The sequence below is a fragment of the Microplitis demolitor genome, chromosome 3 (assembly GCF_026212275.2).
Source record: "Microplitis demolitor isolate Queensland-Clemson2020A chromosome 3, iyMicDemo2.1a, whole genome shotgun sequence".
Lineage (NCBI taxonomy): Eukaryota > Metazoa > Arthropoda > Insecta > Hymenoptera > Braconidae > Microplitis > Microplitis demolitor.
The window spans coordinates 22022304-22044096 of record NC_068547.1 but is presented as its reverse complement, the minus strand read 5'-3'; the positions used below and the strand labels follow the sequence as shown (position 1 = coordinate 22044096).

Below are 21793 nucleotides of genomic sequence, written 5' to 3'. Positions count from 1 at the left end.
AACTCTCGTAATGAAGGACATCCTCGTTAATTAGTCGATAAATTATCCTTCACACTCGACATTCGACACACTCTGTAGTCCCCGATCATCGGTTTGTCCTTATAATTTTTTTTATGCCGCTTTGGGTACCGATACGGCTCAAGTCAAGACTCAAGACAACTGCCAGGCACGGCGATGCTTACGACACCTACATCTGAAAGTCAGGTAGGTCTGGTAGGTCTGCCGGTTCTGGGTCTGGTGAATATGGATATGGATATGGATGTGGATGTGAATATACTGAACGGCCTATATGCCGACATCGTTATGGATCCATCCGACCTTTGCCGACCACTCAGCGACCTCAGCTCGTGACTACTGTCATAAACTCTTGGGTATCTTGTTTACAGTTTATACAACATTACAGCTGAACGTAAATCGTGTGACATTAATGCCATTTTCATTTTCAATATATCAGAGCCCACATCATCAATACAACATTCAAATTATATATAATAAAATAACTGTCATCATAAATCTGAAGAGTATTTCATTAATACATAAATAAATAAATACAAATATAAATATAAACGTTTTAAATGACGAGGACTGAGAGAGAGAGGAAGATAATCATCAATATATAAATATATAATTTAATATTGTGGAATTTAAAAAGCCAGAGGATTTATAACGATGGTATTTTTTGAGTTATTCAGGTTGTTTCGGATGTCCATCACTGGCAAACATTCCAGCAACGTAACTGTTGGCTTCTCCGGGTGTAGGAAATTCTTCAGAGTGTTCGGTGACTAAATGAGCCCGTAGTTCCTTTGAAAAATTTGTCGCATAAATATTACATCCCTTGATTTTGCATTTTTCACACTCGTAAATTTTTTTCCCGGGATGCAGTCGAGTTGACAGGACGTGTTTCCTCAAATTTTCCTGCGAAAAAAAAAATACAAAGAAACTTTTAGTCAATTGTGAGAAATTTAAATACAAAAAGAAATTATTTTTATCAGCAGTAATTAAAATTTTTTCTTAATTAGAGCGCACACACTGAGGGTGCGGGTAAAAAAGTAAAGTATAAAAGCATATCTGACTTATTGAGACACGAGCGAGTGTATTTTATCTGGGGAGAGAAAGAGGGCCGTGGCTCAGATGCGTGTAGATAGGACAAAAAGCGTGTAACCATCCGTGGTAAATCATAACAACGCCGTAGGAAGGAAGAAGGAAGGAAGGAAGGAAACAAGAAAGGTGGCGCGTGTAAACTCGTCGACGCAGCAACCGAGTTGTTGTGTTGGAGGTACTGGTGCTGGTGCTGGTGGTGGGTACCTAGTGCGCGGTACGGGGAGTTGGGAGTTGGAAGCTTGTCTCGTTAAATCGCCCCCGCACTCACCATCACGTTTCGTCCTGATTAAACTAAATACTGAATAAACAACAATTCCATCTTACAATACAAGAATAATAAAATTATTTGTAAATATTGTTATTTATTTAATATAAATAATAATTTATCGTTAGCTTGTCGGATTTAATACTCAGAGGATGATTTACAGAGTAGGCCATCAGTTGACCACTCGGTGAGAGTCACTGGAATGAGTTTATGTCGCTATCAAAAATATACACGAGAACCTCTCTTGTATATCTGAGAGAGACAGGACACGTTTCCCTGCTGTATATTTTTTTATAAATAAATATAAATATATATCTGTATATAAATACAAGTATAAGCTGGTTCAAAAGGACATTAGCATACCGGGCGCGCTATGACTCTGAAGAGGACATGCGTGTGTGGGCATTCAGTGAGCACAATTAACTCGTTATCTTATCGTGGCGGCGGCTTGGTCCAAACATTAAGGTGTACCTTGCTTAATTTACGCCACCAAGTTGTCTGATGGCGGCCAGCAGCCAGCGGCCAGCGGCGCTCGAGGGAGCAAGGACGAGGTGTGCAAGGAGCCAGCGTAAAATCACGTCGACGGGATCCAATGGCGAGAAGAATTAAAAATAACCCAATTGGAGGTTTTGTAAAAATATTATACGAAGGACTGGAAAGCAAACCCGAGTTTATTTAATTATTTTACATCTAATTACGTACGATATTATTGCTCGCGTATGGACAGTGCGGGCACTTGTAGGGTTTGGCTCCTGTATGCAGCCGCAGGTGACGCTTCAGATGCGACTTCAGTCGCGTTACGAATCTGCAACCTTTGTGTGAACATGACAGCTGAGGTTCTGGGTCTCTGTGTCGGGTGTGATGGCTGGAAAAAAATTTTTTTTATTGTTAATTATTTATTTAATTAATTATTTAGTTAAAAATTTTTTACCGGCGAAGCTGGGCCTTGGTCCTGGCCGAGTACGAGCATTCGTTGCAGTGGAACTTGCGCTCGGTGGATTTAGGACTGTGGACCAGAGCTCGGTGAGCTCTAAGCTCGGTCTCCGTTCTGAGGACGGTCGGACAGTCAGGAAACTCGCAGTTGTACTCTTTGCCGACGTGCCGAAGCATGTGTTGTCTTAAATTATTTCTGTAAAAGGAAGATATCACGGGCATTATGGACATTAAAAATAATATTGAGGATTTAAATTTTAATTAATGAATAAAGTTTGAATTTAAAAATTTTTTATGATATTGGATGATGCGGTCACTTGAAATAAATTAAACTTCATCATCGGTGTCATGTATATACAGTCTAATGGCAGCTTAATTTAAAAAATTTAATCTCAGCGATAAAATCACGTCTCTCTCTCCAAGAACCAGAAATAAATCTATAAATCAATAGCGACCGTTCTTTTACTAAATAACTCGTGATTCTTGATGACTTTTCTTTGTATAAAAAATAAAAAAAAAAAAAATGATTAAATTTATTTGGTTTTTTTCGGTCATAAATTTAGTAGATTCTATATTTCAACATCCGAGCCGACACGATATAGAATTATCAAGTATACTGTGATATAAAAATAATATTTATAAATGTCGAGTGAGTGCCTGAGAGTGCTGGTGAATGATTGAGCAACTTGGAGTCATTCATTGGGGATCGGACTATCGGTGCAATTAAAATCAAGTAGCCCAGGATAATATCGGGAGGATTATCATCAACAGTTGGTGAATTTCAGAGGGTGGGCATGTAATACATTAAAGGCCTTTTTGATCTTTCGGGGCAGGATGCTATGAGAAATACATTTATATATTTTTATATATATACATATATATATCCAAGTACGCGGGCGATAGAGGCGAGAGACGAGAGAGTGAAATGGGCATGTAGTGTACGAGTAGGCTGAAGGGAAGGATGGGAGCGAGCGAACGCGGGCATTAATTAAAAAGGTTGCGCATTAAAATGATTTGTTTTAATTGGCTGAACGCGGTGAGGTATTTATGGCCGGTCGGTTGGTCCTTGGGTTGTCGGTTGGTTCGTTCTCCGATATAGTCCGCTCTACAGCGACGCAATTCCTCTCCTCCTTCTTCTTCTTCTTCTTCATCTTCTTAGTCTTAGTCTTGGTCTTCTTTATCTTGTTCATTTCCCGTATTTATTTTTATAATAATTTATTTATTTGTTTTTTTTTTTTTTTTCCGATTCATCTCTGAGTGAGTTGATTCCACGGTTCTTGGCCGTTACTCCTTTGATTGGCTTTTAATAGCTGCTAGCGTCTACTCTCCCATCAGAGATTCGTCGTGTCATTGAATCTCGAGGATTTATTGGAATGTCGTAGGTAGAATATGAGATTTGAGAAAGTTCGTATCAATCTGCTGGTGGTGGACAAGCCAGAGAGCGGTTATTTTTTATCGACAGCAAGGAGAATCGTTCGATGAACTGGTGGTTAGTGTGCCCCGAGCCCGAGGCGAAGGTCAAGGCCACTAAGGAGTGTCACGTTGGATATATCGGCAATGCTGTGTGTTGGCTCTTCTCGTCCTGATTATTTATATTCTAAAGTAATGAGAGTGTTAATTCCTCGACTGACATATTATAATCGAGGCTCTGACGATATGGCCCGAGTGGGTGGATGAGTCTTTGAGGACTTGAGTCTTTCTCAAAGGTGGGATCGCTCGGATGATCGAGCATCACCGCGATGTGCTGGTGTGCTTTGATGCTCTCGGGCATCGGTGAGGATCGAGGATGATGGCGAAGGAGGCGAAGGAGGCGGCGATGCTGGAACGAAAGAGGCAGGACCAGACTGAACCGAAGGTGATGCATGGCCGACGTTTTCTTCTCTGCAAGAACGCGGTGCAACCCTGGATGTGGATGCCAACCAACAAGAGAGTCCAGAGTAGAGGGAGACCGAGAGTAGATTAACAGACAGCTGAATAAAGAAGAACGAGAATAAGAAATATCCGTTTGCTGGGCAGCTCTCGGTCGGGCTCAGCCGGCCCCCTGGAGCAAACGCTGTCATAACTCAATCCCACCTTCGTCCAGCAACAACTCTCTGAACAGTCTTCTCTCGGTCTGTCTGTCCGTCTCGATAAATACTCCCTGCACCTGTGTGTTGTTATTCTCTCCTCCACAGCATCATCCTTCCCTCTCATTTATTTAATCTTTATTTTTCTCTTACCAACCAGTCTCCACACTGACTAATCCCTATATCCCATACATTTGTTATATATGCCTCTTGATAATACACACTGATCATATCCATGCTCAGTTATGTTGTGCTAAATATTAAATATGCCTATATATCGCAAAAGACAAACTTTATCACCTTCGTCACAGCGTGTTATCCATACTCACATTTGTTTCGTCATTATCTAAATTAAAATAAATTATTTATTAAATCCATTCGCATCCTCGGTAATCCTGGTGCCGATCCAACATGTCTTACCGCCGCCGATGATTCATCAGCACGACAACTTCAACTCTATTCTCCGAGACTGACACGATAATTATATATATCGACTCACGTGACACACTATTCGACCAGGTCGCGTGCAACCTCGGCCATATCATCAACACGATACGTGACCAAGTCTGCGGGAGTGCGAATTAACCCAGGCCAATCAGAGTCGCTTGCTGGTTCCCCATTCTCTTGTACACTATATATATATATATATATAGGTAGATATAGATAGATAGAGATGGAGATAGAATAGATCCATGTATGTGTACAACGACAAAGACATATATACATATTGTATGTGTCTATATATATATATATATATTAAGAGTGGCACATCAAGAAGATTAGAGTAGGAGGAGGGGGAGAGACTCAAGCGAGTCTAGAGGGTAGTTAACGGCTTGTAGTTGAGGTTTCAAATAAACAACAATATTATAACGTGGGCTCAATTGCTTGAGAGGGCTCCCATGATAACCTTCGCATAAATTGGGGCTTTCTCTAACAACTTGGCTGGCCCTGGTGGTCCACCCGGTCTATTGCCCTAGGATCATTTGCGATAAACATGTCACCGGTATATATTTTCGTCTATTCTCTGGTATCAACCCGGAGTTTGTTTTGTTTATAGACATCTCGGTCATGCCATAGCTCTTATCTTTTCCTCTTTTTCTCCCTTTATTTAATGCCCCGTGTCTCTGTGTCATCTCAGGCATCCGTATAAATTTAAAAAAGAATGTAACGAACGTAAAAATTCAGTAAACCACCTACGAGTGCAGACAGTCGCGGTTTGGCTGCGTTTCAGAAGCCTGCTCGAATCGAGAGGACAGAAAGGAGCTTCTCCGTCGTTGTCGCCACCGTGGTTGGTTTTTGGACAACGCCATGGGGTGGAAACGAGACGAGCAGAGACTGAAATTCGAGAGAAAGCAAGAGAATGGACTTTCGAATGCCCAGCAACTGCTATATCTCTGCGCGTTCTCGACCGCAGCTCTGTTTTATTTTATGAATAGCAATATTTCACGCGACAACTGGACTCGCGGGGCGCCCACCACTAAACTGTCTACGTCTACGTGCTTACCGCGTGCCATACCACACATATCCATATACATCTACATATATGCAGACATTAATATATTTTTATATATATATACAACGACAATTGACTACTGGGATAAGGGTGGCATGCCCATGCTCCTCGTTCAAATACCACTGCTATGAGCCTGAGATAGATATTTATTTATATATATATATATATATATATATATATATGTAGGGTTATGCGAAACTCAACCCAGCACGGACTCAGTACACCCTCGTATTGTTTTCTCCGACTATGGAGATCTGACGGTCTATATATTTGATCGAAAATTTAAGGGCAGCTATTTCTGCTGATGGCTGGGCAAGAAAAAAATAAAAAGACTAAAGTATGCTGGATAGTTATTTAAAAAAAAGTATTGGTATGTGTCAGTCAACGGCATAAATACTTTGAATGATATTTGGTGGTAACGCCTATCTTATCGAGAGTATGCCAGTATCTGAGTGTATTTACTCTCGGCATGTAGCGGGAGCAGTGAGCAGGAGGCGGACGTGCGGAGCGCCATTACTGCGACGAAAGATAAAAGATACGTGAGCACCACGACGCGGTCCATATATGTAAAATACCTGAGGGAACGCATGTATGGGATGTGGAGAGCAAGAGGAAGAAACACCGAAGGAGGTGGAGGTGGATATAGAGGAGGAGGAGGAGGAGGAGAAGCACAGAGGTGACTGTAGACTCTAGAGGTGCAGGGGGAGGCCGAGGACCCAGTAGCTCGCGCGTATGTAACATACTATCTTGAATATGCGCATACATCCCGACTCTGGCCTCGTATTCTCAGAATTGGGGGACGCGATCGGGTGCGCGGGAGCTGACCATCGCGTAATTACCTTCTTTCTCTCTTATACGAGCTACACACTCTCTACTAAGGTACTCTCTGCGCGCCCCCGCGAGCATATATGTGCATACATATGCAAGTGTATATGCAGTTGCTCTTATTCTTATTTTTCCATTCTTGCTGGTCGTCGTTTTATTTAAAGTTGCTCCACTCGCTTTGCCTTGTCTCCAGGAGCTAACGAATGAGCCTGCCAGCTCGTCCAGGTAAACACTCTTCGAGGAAAAATTTTTAAAATAAACTCAAACTAAACGAACGAGTAAATACTCGACTCTAAAATTCCGCTTATTATAATACCTTATGTAGGAAAATAACTTGGCATCATCGCTATCGGAGGGTAATACGGTTATAGTGGTCAGTTTAATTGTGGAGTAGAAACACACAGCCGCAAATATAAAGCAGGACGTGCTTTAGGTCTGAGCAAGAGGTAAACAATAGCGGGAGAGTTGGAGCAGGAAGGGATCTGAAGCCAGCGAGGCAAGAGGTGTTAACATTTGGTTTATAGCAGCGTTGCAACACAGTACTATACGCCATGCCGATGCTTTAATACTTATGTCAGCAGCAACTCGGAGACGTTAAACACTAGACCTAGTGCACATTACCGTGTCGTGTATATATGAGAGAGTATAGACTAGACGTACTTACATGAAAGCAGTCGTAATGCTTGCCTCTTAAATACTAGAATATGACTTGGAGGTTTACAAGCCGCCATGAGCCAGCCCGGCACACACAAACACACACACACACACGAAATACTTATTCTTATTCTCTCTCTCTCGTTCTACGGCTGCTTTGCGTGTTATATATATGTACATAGCACGCCATAGCATAACATTTGTTACTTTTATTCCTTTCCACTTTTCCTCCCCCTTGGCCTCCTCTATTTACTATTTGCAATTCTGTTGCTCGACCGCATCACGTTGACTCCTCAGCCTTATTCAAGTTATTCTCTGTCCTCATATCCAGCTACTCTTACACTATGCGGTCTTTTATTTTATAGTTATGCAGTGAAGATACTTTTACTACTACAACGAGTTTCACGGTTAGTCCGCCAGCACTATACAACATTTATTGTTCTTTACTTTTTCCCTAAACGCTCGTTTATTTATTTATAAATGCTTCTCTTCAACACCACCAGTTAATATACCTTTTATAATACTAGCCTCGGGTATTAACTGTAAGATATGCTTGGGAAAATCCTAACGATCGTGATGAAAACAATATTTTTTATGGTAACACATTAAACTATATATACATGTACATGTATATTTTTTTTATTCGCCATAAATAAATAAATAGTTGTACTAACTTGGTATAGAACCCGGTGTTGCAATGCAAGCAGATGAAATTCCTTTGACGTTGGGTTGTCTCGTTGGTTACGTTGGACTCTGAGAGCGAATGGGACTCGGTTATGTGGAAAGTGAGAGCCGATTTTCGGGAAAAAGACTCCGTGCACTTGGAGCACCGATAGGGTTTCTCTCTGGTGTGTCGGAAAATGTGATAGCGCAGAGAGAATTTTGGAAATATTTTTTGGCAGACTGGACAGCGGTATGTCTGGGGAGATTTACTAGACCCGGGTTTTTCAGAGTAAACTTGGACGGTGCCTGCATGAAGAGCCTGATGAAATATTAACTCTGCCTCGGAGTTTGTTCTGAAAGGACACTGCAAACATTTACGTCCTTCATCTACACACCGTGATTCATTATCTAATATTTCTGTTATTTTTCCGCACGCTCCTTCTTTCGTGTGCTTTGTTATATCCTGGGCTAAAGCGAAAATCTCTCCGCACCTCAAACATCTGAAACAAATTTTATTATTAATTAATTAATAAAAATTATGATCCTGAAGTTAGCAGACAATTAAAAATTTTCGATTTTTTTTTAATTTAATTAAAAAAAAAAAAAAAAAAACTAAAAACTTTTGAAAAAATCCGAAAATTATTAGACGCTAATTTCAGTATCATTGAAAATTTCCAATAAAATGTCAGTGTCAATAAATTTATTCTATTTTTTACTTCCCTCTCTTACCACCCCCACTTTGAAATTATTTTTAAAGAGCTGATTAAGAATAAATTATGTAATTAGGGTCTTAAATTACGCAACAATGTTCTGATGAATTGAAAATTCATTACCGTTCCCGCCCTCAACTTCCGATGACGCAGGCCTCAATCAAAAGTTTAATTTATTCTTAATATTTATTAACATTAAATTAAAAATATTTATTTATTGACACGGACAATTAAAATATAAATTTTTTTGAAATAATTGAAGACAGTACTTGTGACAAGAGTCGGGATGGATTTGAAGTAAATGTCGCTTATAGTCAGTCAAGTTATTGAATTTGTCTCCGCATTGACCGCAGTCCTTGGATGGCAAAACTCCTTCTGACATAAACTTGTGCTCCTTGACAGTCTGTTTGTGACTTGGTGTTCGACGGTGTAAAATAGCGTCTCGAGCAGCCTTGAAGTTGATCGAGCAAAAGGAACAGAAGTACGGCGCAATCGAGGGTATTTCCGCCTTGGGTAAGTCTGAGGACTTATGGGAAGCCAGTTGATGACGTTGCAAAGCTACCTGGGATCTCAGAACTTGGGGACACAGGGCGCAACGTACACGCTGTTGATAGTCATCTTTTGCCGTCGAGCTCTCAGGATGTCCAGTTTCTTTAGCGTGCTGCTGGAGCTGGATGTTGTAGCGAAATCGACGATTGCAAGTTTCACACGATAAAATAAGTTGCCGGCGTATAACAATCGGGACTGAGCCATTGATCATAGAAACTGTCTCACGGTGTTCTATACTCAACAGATGTTGTTCCATATCTGCTCCACCATTGCACCAGAAATTGCAGCAAACACACGTGTAGTTTTTTTCATCCTAACTCATGTAAATAAATAAATATAGATATAACATAAAATTTATTTAATGGTTTATTACTATATATAGTTGTAGAGAGAGAGAGAGAACAATAAATACTCACATCATTTGGCATATTTGCATGGGTAGAGCGCCAGTGACGCAAGAAAGTTTCCTGGGTGTTGCAATAAAACCGACAGCTCGTACACCGAAATGGGCATTGGCGAACCACGTTCCCCATGTTCTCCAGGATAAACCGTTGCGCCTTAGGACTGCAGGGGTATAATCCTGCGACACGACAGTGGTAGTGGGAGAGCAGGTGTTTACCCAGTTGAAGTCGACGCACACGGGCGTGACACATTTCGCACCGCAGAATTTCTTTTTCTCTATTCCGAGTTTTTTTACCAGACTTATTATCATCAACCGCTTTCTTGTTCTCTGTGCTGCGTTTCTGTAAATTTATTTAAATTACGAGACAAAGAATAAGAAAAATGAAATTAAAAAAAAAAAAAAAAAAAAAAAAAAAACAAATATTATTATTGATTTAAAAGTATTGGAAAAAGTACTTGTGCGATAACTTTCTGACGTTTGGTGCGAGATTTGCTGCGTAAGAGTGGTCCAACAGATCGTGGCAATTTAACGTCGCCTTCAATTTCTTGAATGCTACGTCGAGCGTGCAAGTCCGAGCGCAAGTGTCTGCTGTAAACCAATTTAGAGGCGAGTTTCCGACCACAAGGACTGCACCAATAACCCGATCGTAGTTCCGACGGCGTAACCGAAGCCCCCGGGATCCATTTCCCGCGAGTGTGACCAGGCGGTGGTTGTCTGCTGTTCCTTGTCATCACGCTCTCCTTGTCTTCCTCTTCCTTTTCGTCCATCTCTGCTGGTTCCTCCTCCTCCGTTTTCTGCTAACGATATACCATCACATGTATAGATATAGATATAAGTACAGATATATAGCTACAAGAGAATCAATGAGACACCCGGCGTCCACGACGTATCCAAGGACGACAATTAGTCGAGTTAGCCTAACGGCCGAGCGTCACGCGATCCTTTAATTACTGAGACAAGCACGAGCGTGTGCTCCACCACAGACCTTAAGATTAAAACCGAACAAGGACCAACTGTTCATCTCCAATCTCAATCCTTGCTAATCGTCAACCCACAATTATCCTTAAAAAATATTTGAAACTCTTACCTCACTGGGTTTCCATTTTCCTCCGGTGTGTGGCTGTGGCACTGGACTGTCCCGATGGTCCGGGTCATCTTGATCAACTTCATCCTCATTTTCCGGCGCAATATGCTCGAGCAATTGCTCGGGCTTCCATTTTCCCCCGGTGTGAGGCTGCGGTGGGTATTCTCTGTCGTCTGGGTCGTCTGTTTCCGAATAAGAATCCTCTTGGGCAACATCCTCGGCTGGACTTTCATCTGAATCGTCATCGGAATGTCGCTGCTGACGATTATAGTCTGAGTCACTGTCGATACTTTGATCAACGGAATCTTTGTTTGTATCAGAATCTTCATCGAGGTCGTCATCTAACCAACGATCATCGTTGCGTTTATTTTTATCTGTCTCATCGGCGGGCTTGGTCAGCGTTGGTGTCAGCTTTGAAGTGGTCGATTTGTCGGTAAAAGGTACCAAATCGGGAAATCCAACGAGCGAAGGAATGCCGATGTGATCAGTGGGATCATCTAAATCCGTAACAACTGGTGACAGAGCAATCAGTTTCTCTTTAACACTCGGCTCGTCAATTTCATGGTAACGTTTTGTCCTTTTACGCTTTCCGCCTAATCTCTCTGATTTCTTTTCCGGCTCTAAGGCTCTGCTCCCACTTGACTTTGTTTTAGCGCTGCTTTGTAGTTCCAGAGAGCTAAAAAACGCGTCAGCATTTAGTATTTCCGGATAGCAGACCGCCGCCGGGGGTGGCTCGGGGGTCATCGTTTTTCTTTCAGATTGTCGGCAACCAGTTTGTCGATGCTGGACATAATTGTCCAGTCCGGTGATTGTCACGTGACACTTAATGCAGTAGTGTGTGTCGTCCTCATCCTCATAGCCAGTCTCCATTGATAATTTTTTAGTTCCCTTTATATAATCAGCTCATATCTGAAAAATAATAATTATTTTTGACAGATCAATTAAAGTCCCCGACAAAAGAATCTGAGAGACAGTAGTCTAATAGTTTTGATATCTTCAATAAATTTTTATGCATAAATGACACTAGGATCGATACTCAATGCTCGATATTATATAAAATTTTGCAACAATGCCATTCATAATATTGACTAGTTAGTTTTTATTTTTTTACATCAACGAGACAGACACTCGAGATTAAGTTAGCAAATAATATAACATCAGAGAAAAAGAGAAAGATCTATATATAGGGAGATAGGGTATGAGTACGTGCAAGTGGATGAATGCATCAAGGGTACAAAAGGCAAAGACAATCGCATTAGAGAGTGTCATTGGTGGGTTGGTCGGCAAGTAACAGGCAAATTGAACTCAATATTCGCGGAATAGAATAGCATAGCAGGGAAACAAGTTGACGGTTGGGGCATGAAAGCAGGGGGCAAGAGGTGTACGAGTTGAGGAGAAGATCGGTCGATGCCGCTGGCCGTTATTCGGACGACGACACTTCGCCTCCCAGTTTTCAGGTCCCTACCCTCGACCCCTCGCTCGCTTGCGCCATTCTCTTCTTCTCTTCATCGGGTTCTGCGTCGTCCTCGGCACCCCTTGCTCCTCGTCGCTGCTATACTCCCTCATCACCCTCGTCACCCTTATCGCGTTTCTCTCTTCAAACTCATCGCAAGACGAGTCCTCGAGTCACTGACTCCACCAAGTCGAGTTGAGTCGAGCCGAGCCGAGTAGTCGATTTAAACCAAAACCTTAACTTATTCTACCCGGTTTATTTCCACTCGTCAAAAATTAATTCTCAATTATACTGTTTGCGCCCTTACCGACTCCCACTTGGCTCATCCAATTCTTAAAAAGTTTTTATTTTTCGAGACTAATAATATTCGCGAGACAATTCACTAGCCCAGATGATGATTAATTAAATTAATTTTATTCTCATTGATGTAATCCTCAGATAATGTGAAATGTGAAGCTCTAGTGATCGAGCTACGAGACAATTTCGTACGATCAATCTTCTCAATCTGCTGTCTTAATCCGCTTTTATTATTACTAAAAACGTAAAAAAAGCAAAATAACAGTTGACACGGATCTGAAGCTCTTGTATAACAGATAGGAAACTAAAAAAGTATAAAATGATTTTTAGCCGAAAGAATGATCGGATTTTTTTTTTTTTTTCCGGGGGTGGTTGGAGGCGACTTTGTGCTCCCGACGTGAGCCGGCCGGGAGGCGAATAGAAACTTGTTGAATGTCCGGGTCCACGCAAATTTCTGGGCTCTATTTTTTTTTCTCTCAGTCCTCCATGCGATTAATGCTCAGTCAAGATGTCTTTGTCAAAAAATATCGATTAACCGGTCGCTTGGATGATCGAGCGACTGTAGACTTAACGCTCTAGATAGATGTGGCCGGATTAGTCTGGCTGTAATTACGTACAAAAGAATGTTGGCAAAAAAAGAGGGCAATTGAGAAGATCTCGGAGTGTGATGACGACAATCAGTTAGTCATCGATGAGATTATTCGAAAAAATAAATAATAATTAAAAGTAATGGAAAGGTCAAAGTATTTTTATTAATCCATGAAAAATAATGATGGAATGTTCTCATCACGGGTATAATGAAAATGATAATGAGTATATTGGATTCGATTAGAGATGGCAGTTTGGGCGAAGCTCTATTCTGTAATATTCGTGTCCCTTTCAGACTTTTCCATCAATTCCTCCTCAGCCAGCCGGCTATCACATCAAACACACATACAGACATTCACACATTCACACTTTAATAGATCGAAGAAACATGCACGTAGAGACATAAAGTCAACAAGAGCCAGCAGAGGGTGTAGTGGCAAACAAAAGAAAAGGAATCTTTTGGGAGTCGTCAAGCGAAATTGAACGATTTCGATTGGACAAACCTCTGATCATTTTACACAAAATCTCTAGCAGTCTCTGGCTCTTTAAAGCTTTCAGGTGAATTGACCAGAGCAGAGCCATGAAAATAGCAGGATCGTACTGATTTTAAAGACAAGATTCTCCGAAGTAACCTTGTCAGCACCTTTAGTAGGACGGGGGAGCCCAGCGGTCGACCAGCCCTTTTCATTTTCATTTGAAATCCTCTTACCCTCTTGCTCTCATATCGATACTTTGAAACTCAATACCAATATGCCGTCTATATTATTTTTGTCCCATTACATAAACACTGATATAATATTTAAGTACAAATCTAGACGGGCAGAATAATATTATCGAGTCACGGACGTACATACAGTGACTCTTAATGGTGTAGGCGGAATATAAGTAAAGAGGATCAGAGAACAAAAGAAATAGATACGGGCAGTAGTCACACATGCTAGTAGATACAACAGGGGTGTTGCTGCTGGTACTGCTACTACTTCTATTTTGCCAGTGGCCTGGGAGCTAGTCCACTAGTAGCCATAAGGTCCGGGGAATATTGAGTCGGTCCGTTAATGTTTATAACGACGTTAGACAGCCAGTATAGAGAGAGAAAGAGCAACAGTAGTGGACATACTGGAACATACTACACACATACACTAGGAGGATTCTCTGGTGGGCAAGTGTGTCGTCTAGTGAAGAGCACAGGGACAGCTAGCAGCAGAAACGAAGAATAGGACGGCGTGTATATAAGAGGCTGTGTATCTATCCAAGCGTCGTCCACATGCTGCACACAAAGACACGAGAGCAGTAGTAGCAGCAGCAGTACATAGTAGGAATAGTAGAGGAAGAGAGAGAGAGAGAGAGAAAGAAAATGTGTAGGGCATATCAGAAGTAGAGAGGACGACAGGGACTACTGACATAAGCTTGTGTGTATGTAGAGCACGTACTCGTGGTTCGGTGGAGGAGGTGAAATCGCCGGGGGGAAAGTATAAGGGGTGGATGATGGTGGGTGTAGTAGTGGCTGGAGTAGAGAGCGGCGGTTGCATCTAGCAAGAGGGTGAGCGAGCCTCTGTCTAATCGATGCCGCGGTGGTGCGCGCTCGCCCCGCTGGCTATTACGCACCTTAATGTCCTTACTCCCGTACCCTCCGGCTCCCTTTGGCATCCACGGCTCTACTCGAATCCCACCAACAGAACCCCATTCGCACCAACGTCTCGCCGCACCTCGTCTACTTGGTTCGCGAACGAACGTTTCGTTTGAGAGCTAGAGACGATACGACCAAGCGGCCATGACACGTGTCAATCTACCGCAGACGCCCGATCGATACCTACGGACTGAGTTCTTTCTCTCTTCCTCTCTTTTCTTTCCTTCTATTTTTATCTACTTTCTCCAGCAACCAAACGATTGCCTCGGTCTCTTACTATACTACATGTATTCCTTTACTTGTCTTTACTTATAAAACAAAACTACTACCAGCTCGCCGCTGGGTCATATCTGCCGACTCTTTATGGCCCGCGGCATAGGCTGTGGCGTGACAAAATCTCATCTAGTCACTGGTGTACTTTCTTGCCGAGCTCAAATGTCTACTCTCCAGGCTTTGAAGTGAATTAACTTTTTACACCTTCTTCTTTTTGCTTGCTCCATTTTTTTTTTATTTTTTTTCGGTCTCTCAAGTGCTTGAAAGACAAGTGTATGTAGTTCAGTTGAAATAATAAAACTCCGCCGCTAACCATAAACCGAGTAAGGATTTGCTACGTGATGGAATTTCGGGTTTACAAAAATTAACTTTTATTTTTAAAAATAAATGTTGTGCCACTAGCACTAGTACCGCCTCCAGTAGGAATCGTTGGAAGGATATCGCACGTTGGTTTATCGCCAAGTGCTCTCGACAATTCTTCTCTATTTCTACTTGTGATGTAAAACATTTGTAAATTACTCGGTTTTTGATACAAACCAGATATACCTCCTACGCTCTGTATACTTAATATTTAACACTAAATATTAAATCTACTCAAGCCTTGTCTAGCACTAAACATTTACATAGATTTGAATTTATGTCAAAAAAAAAAAAAAAAAGAAAAAAAAATTATAAACATAAATATAAAGCTACATATCTGTTTTGTATACATGAGATTGCGGTGAAGACCGATGGATGATGAAAGCACTACTACTTAATGTAAGTTCGTCTCTGAAACTCGAGCCCAACAGAAGCAGCAGCAGCTCCAGCACCAACATAAGCAGCGGAGTTGTCGAGTGGCAAAAGTACTCCTCGAGTGGCCACGCAAAAGTTTCATCAAAGCGGTAGGGAAAAAAAATATGAGGAAAAAACGCTCGAGTTTTATTCCGTCTTATTCGTACCCTTCTGTATTCGAGGGAAAACGATCTCTCGATAGGGTAATAAAACTTTTATTCCTCTAACGAGTACGTTTAGTTTATTTATATCCGGTCATCAATGGAATTTTCTTATTCCCGATGACCTGAAATGCCTACTCATCCCAAGATTATGTATATGTGTCCCATAAATATGGTAAAAATATGTATTTATATACATACTTTTTAAATATATGTATATATATATATATATATATATATATATATATATATATATATATATATATATATATATATATAACAAATCTATTGAAACATATGGTATATGGTGATGCGGATACACGTCAATGATTTATCGTAAAAAACGATCGATTTATGAGCTATAAGATGGCGACTTTAGGGACCACCAGAGCCGCAATGACCCTCCTACCAATTTAAAATGTTCATTTTCCAAGTATCAGCCAGAGCTTGTCTATCTACTTGAGTAGAGTGTCTCTACCCGAGAGATACGACTCGAATTTTATTTTAGTTTATGTATTTTTTAGACTCCGAACTCCGACATACCTGGGAGTCAAATGCGACTGTTTTTTTTTTTCTTTTTCTTCAAGTACTGTCACATGGCGATCGTGTCCTTGGAGCATGTGGATCGTACTTGGCTGTGGAGTATCTAGAGTTTCGAGTTTAGAATCTGTAAACCGAGATTATTCTGAAAGTGTGTCGTATCGGTAAGAGACACGAAAAAAAACTTAAAACTATTGTGAGGATTATGTCCGAGAGTGTATCTGTCGTGTTCTGGTCATGCCGGAAATAGTCAGGGTCAATCTCGACAATGGAAACTGTCACTATCAATCTTGCGTGTATTCTCCAACGGTAAAAAATTGTAAAAAAAAAAAAAGAACTACGTAATAATGTATACGATGCGCGTTGTCTGAAAGCTATAAATTTTCGCTGTAAATTCTTTCAATCGGAATAATCGTACGATGGTATTTAAATTATATCAATCTTAGTTTTTATGATGTTCAGTAAGTTGTTTATGAGGCTTCATTATTATTTTTTTATACATCTGATATTTATATACGGAGGTTTACTTTTTTTTAATGAGTCTTGTTATGACTAATAATAGTTATAAAAACTTCTTATTTTTTAATTGGAGTAATACAAAGTTCATAAAATTTCGTCCATAAAAATTTCATTTCGATTATTTTGTATTTTTATTTAAAAAAAAAATGTCAATGTTCTTAGTGTAAAAATTCTCGACTTCGCATTTTTTAAAAGATGATTCTGAAGTTAGCCGACGTCTAATAATTTTTTGATTTTCTTTCAAAACAATAAATTACAAAAAAAAATATATTTGAAAAAATTGCGCTTGTAGTTTTTTGAATTTTCCACACGTGCATTTTTTTTTTTTTTTTTTTTTTTTTTTTTTTTTGTAATTGGCTTGTTGAAAAACAAAAATTCAAAAGTTTTTGATTATCTGCTAAGTTCAAAATCATGCTAACTTTAAAATCACTTGAAAAAATGAATTTTTTTTTCCATTTATTGTCGACTATTGTTGCAGTACAAATTTTGAACTAGAAAGTGTTAATTTTCCATTTTTAATTTATTTCCCTAAAGAGAAGTTGAACTGAACTCTTTTATTTTCGTTCAAACCTTGAAAAATCAAGAATTTTTTTTTGCACACTTCTGCAGGAAATTTTATCCTAAACAAGAATATTTATAAATTATCTCTGTTGAAATGTTTTTTTAGGGTTAAAAAAAATTAATTTATGGCTGCTTTTTCCTCTTTTGTAAAATTAAAAAAAAACTGAGTTTTTTTTTTCTAAGGACGTCAATGTCCACATTAAAGAAATGGTTGAAAAAATGAAGGTTCAGTCTCTCGAAAGTTTCCGCTCACGGTATTATGGAAAATGGCGGCTCCCATTCTATTTTCAGAAAAAATTGTTTTAATCTTCCATTTAAATATCAAATCAATTTATTAAGTATAAAATAAATAATGACATTAATTTTATAATTTATAAATTTTTTTAACAAAAAGCAAGTGAGTTATCATTTTAAAATAAAAAAAATTCAAAGTGTCCGGTTTGAATTTATATAGATATAAAAAAAAATTTGACGAAAATAAATGAATGTAATTACCAGTAAAATAAATAATTATTTTTTTGATAAGTATATAATTACGAATATTTTATTCGTTTTTAAATATTTAAGAAAGATAAATTTTAATCTGAAAATAATAAACGCTTTAAGATGCCCCAAGAACAGGTCTCTGATGGCCACCGAAAAAACCGACGCGTGTGTGTGTTAGTCCAAAAAATAGCAATGAAAAATTACCTAATTAACGGAGCCATAAATTAACTTACCTCAGCTGCTAATCTCGCTGAATATTACCTTCACTGTCAACAATCAAATGCCCAAATATTTTAGTTGTATTTCTTTATTAAAAAATTACCATTTCAGGCTGACAAATTCTCCGAAATCAAAACAATCATCTCTACCATTTTTAACATATTTCTATAAAATATTTCAATACAACCGTCTCAGTACTAAATAAATAAAGTTTATCGCTTTAAATACCTCGAGATATTTTAAACTTTTTAAAAATTATGATACGTATTCCTTAAAAAAAAAAAATATGTACATAATCTAAAATATCTCATCAGATTTTTCGAGAAATCACAACTTTTCTGAAAGATTCTCAATGAGAGAACAACAAAAAAACTATAAATCTCAATAATAAAAATTAAACGCCCACAAGACCGAAGTCTTGACTATTACTACAGCAATTTGATGTGAATGTGGCTGAGAAAAGACGGTTTTGCTACGAGAATCCGAATGTTATCGCCGAAAAATTGAGAGATGGTCGATCGCTTACTCACATCATCGCCCACGTTACTGAAATATTTATCGATTTAAATAAATATATATCTAACTTTTGAACCTCAGCATTGGCATCTGTATCAAGTCCAGGGATCCAAAGTCCAACCCCACCGGGGGTCCACCTGCGATTATTCTTTTAGCATTCAAGGTATCGAACGTCATGGGTTATTTTAAACAAATCGGTCTCGAACGCCGACGGGACCTGTTGGTATTATGCAGCATTCGTTTATACGCTCTCCGAGCATTATAATCATGTTTCCATAGCATGGCGGCTGATATTTTTTGTCCCTTGGAACCCAAATATTTGACAGAATGTCCTTTAGACTGGAAAAATATCAAACACACACTTTCCCTTTCTTTCAATCTCCATCCCAAGATCTATCATATCTGGACATCAGTCTTCTTCACGTTCAATTCTGTTGTTACTATTATTATTTTTATTTTTATACACATAGTCTACTTAGTTTTGTATCCGAAGAATGGGAAGAAGATGAACCGAGAGAAAGTTACGAGGACCTCCCGGTGTTTTTGCGTAACGAAATGACCTCGAAAAATTCATAACTTTTAAAACTCGTAACTTTGAATCATTTCTTGGAAGTAACGCTTTACATGAGCGTGAAAACAAACCTTAAGACCTAATTGTGTCTAGTTAGATGGAAGAAAAATGAAAAATATGCAATGCGTATGAAAAAGTTTAAGGGAAAGATAATAATAAAATATTTGAGATAGAAAATTTTAGCTCGACAAGTATGTCCATAAAGCGATATTTGTGATCGATATAAGAATCTCATGAACTCGGATAAGTGAGTGCGGCCAAGTCTGTTGGTTTAGGTGGTGGTGGTATAGTAGCCTAAGAAATGCCCTCATAAATGTCGCGCCACGAATGTTGCCATCTTACAAAGTTGTTGGAAGCGGCGCGACCTCACCGTCATACCCGTAAACCAGCTCAATGAAAGACGGTTAAACTATACTGGTAGTAACCAGAGTGTATAGCATATATACCAACATCTCCAATAAGAAAACCTATCTCCGTAGCCAAAAACACAAACATTATCATCCGAAAGTTCTTCAACCTCCCGTCTAATCCTTGCTCGCATATAAAAGTTAAACATATACTACAATAACAATAATATAATTCTTGCTGAAAGAGAAACAACTACTGAAAATTTTCATTTCAACATTTTTTTATTTTTTTTTTTTTATTTTACTGTTCGCTCTATTTATTATTTCATCTTTTTATCTCGGATATAATAATTGCCATATATATGTGTGTGTATTCAGAAGTGAGGGTAAATAAAAATAATTTTTATTTGAGGGAAAGAAGAAGAATTAAACGGATCCATAAAGAGTGGAAAGAGTGCACAGAACAACACAGCGAAAAAGAGGAGGGGGATCGTAGTCCGGGGAACACTCGATCGGGACTAGTAAATCGGCGTCCGTGCACTTTTAATTGACAGGAATGTTTAGCGGGGTAATGAACGCCGGATAAGCCCGTGCAGGATACGACCCGAGTGAGATGAGATGAGAATGCGGGGGAGAACGGAGAGGAACCGATGTATAGATACATATATATGCTGGCGTGTGCGTTGTTACAGCGTTGTTGGATGCAGAAGCTACGTTGAGGTGAGTGTGGCATTCACTGAGAATCGGTGACTAGATAGAGACGGCTACAGAGAGCATAAACATCTCGCGTATGGGGCTGAGTCGACCGTGCGCGCGATCCAAATTGTGGGCGTGCTGCCTTTCTCAGGCACATACGTCCTCAAAATATCACAGAGGGGGTATTCTATGACGCTATAGATCACTCTGACTCCACCCTCGAGGGCCGGCGGGAGGCGGAGTTTCATTTCCGCGGTCGCCCTAGTGCGCCACGTTGCGGCCGGCAAACGAATCTCCTCAAGCAGTTAACCCGCCAAATGTCTACAGAATATTATTATTACTCCGATTATTTTTTATCGCTCTACCCTCCTTTTAAACTATTTGTTGTTATAAGACTATTAATTATTACATTTTTTTAACCACTGCAATTATTCAAGTACTTACATTTTTTTTTTCCGTCATTATTTGGGGCAGGATATTTGGAGGTTAGAATATAAATATTTAGTTTTAGGAAATTTTTCACCAGCCACTTTGTATGTTTAATTGTCTAGATATTTATCAGGATCAGTTCAGTTGATTTTTAGTATTAAAAAACCCAACATGCTCGTGACAAAAACACTTAAATGCAAAAACACTCGAGAAACTCACGATAGACTTTTCGTGCGACCGTAGTTTAAGTGTCCGCCGTTGAGTAGCAGCACTGGGGGAAGGTGGAGTGTGGTAGTGAGGTAACCGAGGCCGCCTTTCTGCCCTGCTCTCAACTGATGACACTACAGGATCCCGCCCATTATTTTGTACTCCAAATAGTGTGTTCCGAGTGTGAATCTTCAGCTGGCCTCGCTCTATTATATGGGCTCGACCAAAATTTTTGTCAGGCCCAACAGCAATGACAGTAAGTCAGGGATCATCAAAAGGGTTCGCCATTGATTGGAGTAAATGATGTGCGAAAAAAAATTTCAATGATTTTATAGAGCATGTGCATTTGTTGGAAAACAATAAATCATTTTTTTTTTTTTTAATTTTAAATTTAAATGTTTATTTGTTTTTCGCGGGTTTTACCCGTTGGTTTATTATGTCCGTGTCGAGATATCGATAAAATTTGATTGCGGGTGAAAAATATTTTAATAATGTCAACATACAAAAGTTGTTTGTCTATCTGGTGGTTTGTATAAATATATATATATGGATATAGAGAGAGTAAGTTGAGAAGTGAGTTGATGTGTCGTCTTCTTGTTGTCTTGTTCTATAACTTAGGATTTTCCTCATAGAGTAGTAGGGTAGAGTAAAGCTGGGTAGCTGAAGAGTTGGCGCGTGAGAGTTGTGACTAAGAAAATATAAAGCTCATGCGATATGCGATGAGGAGGAAGGAGGGCGGATCAGTCCGCGAAGCGCGAGAGGG

General features: G+C 39.5%; 1 protein-coding gene across 2 annotated transcripts; it reads right to left on the bottom strand.

Moving 5' to 3' along the window:
• Positions 1 to 603: 603 nt before the first annotated feature.
• Positions 604 to 21072, bottom strand: LOC103569773 (zinc finger protein 99). 2 transcript variants are annotated; one of them, XM_008547254.1, is made up of 9 exons: positions 20839 to 21072; positions 10770 to 11675; positions 10138 to 10479; positions 9696 to 10022; positions 9000 to 9592; positions 8032 to 8520; positions 2298 to 2495; positions 2069 to 2231; positions 604 to 915 (listed from the first exon to the last, which is right to left on the bottom strand). In XM_008547254.1, exons 2-9 carry the CDS (start codon positions 11634 to 11636, stop codon positions 685 to 687), a joined length of 3210 nt encoding a protein of 1069 aa, XP_008545476.1. In that variant the 5' UTR covers positions 11637 to 11675; positions 20839 to 21072; the 3' UTR covers positions 604 to 684. The 2 variants fall into 2 exon arrangements, with proteins under 2 accessions (XP_008545476.1, XP_008545477.1); XM_008547255.1 differs by having other exon boundaries at positions 10138 to 10476.
• Between the last annotated feature and the right edge of the window lie 721 nt (positions 21073 to 21793).

Bases quoted from the DNA above. Each gene is read 5' to 3' on its own strand.
- LOC103569773 (XM_008547254.1), bottom strand. From the start codon at position 11,636: ATGGAGACTGGCTATGAGGATGAGGACGACACACACTACTGCATTAAG. The intron at 10,480-10,769 runs GTAAGAGTTTCA...GTATATCGTTAG, and splicing joins GAAAATGGAAACCCAGTGAG to CAGAAAACGGAGGAGGAGGA. The intron at 916-2,068 runs GTACGTAATTAG...TTTTTTTCGCAG, and splicing joins CATACGCGAGCAATAATATC to GAAAATTTGAGGAAACACGT.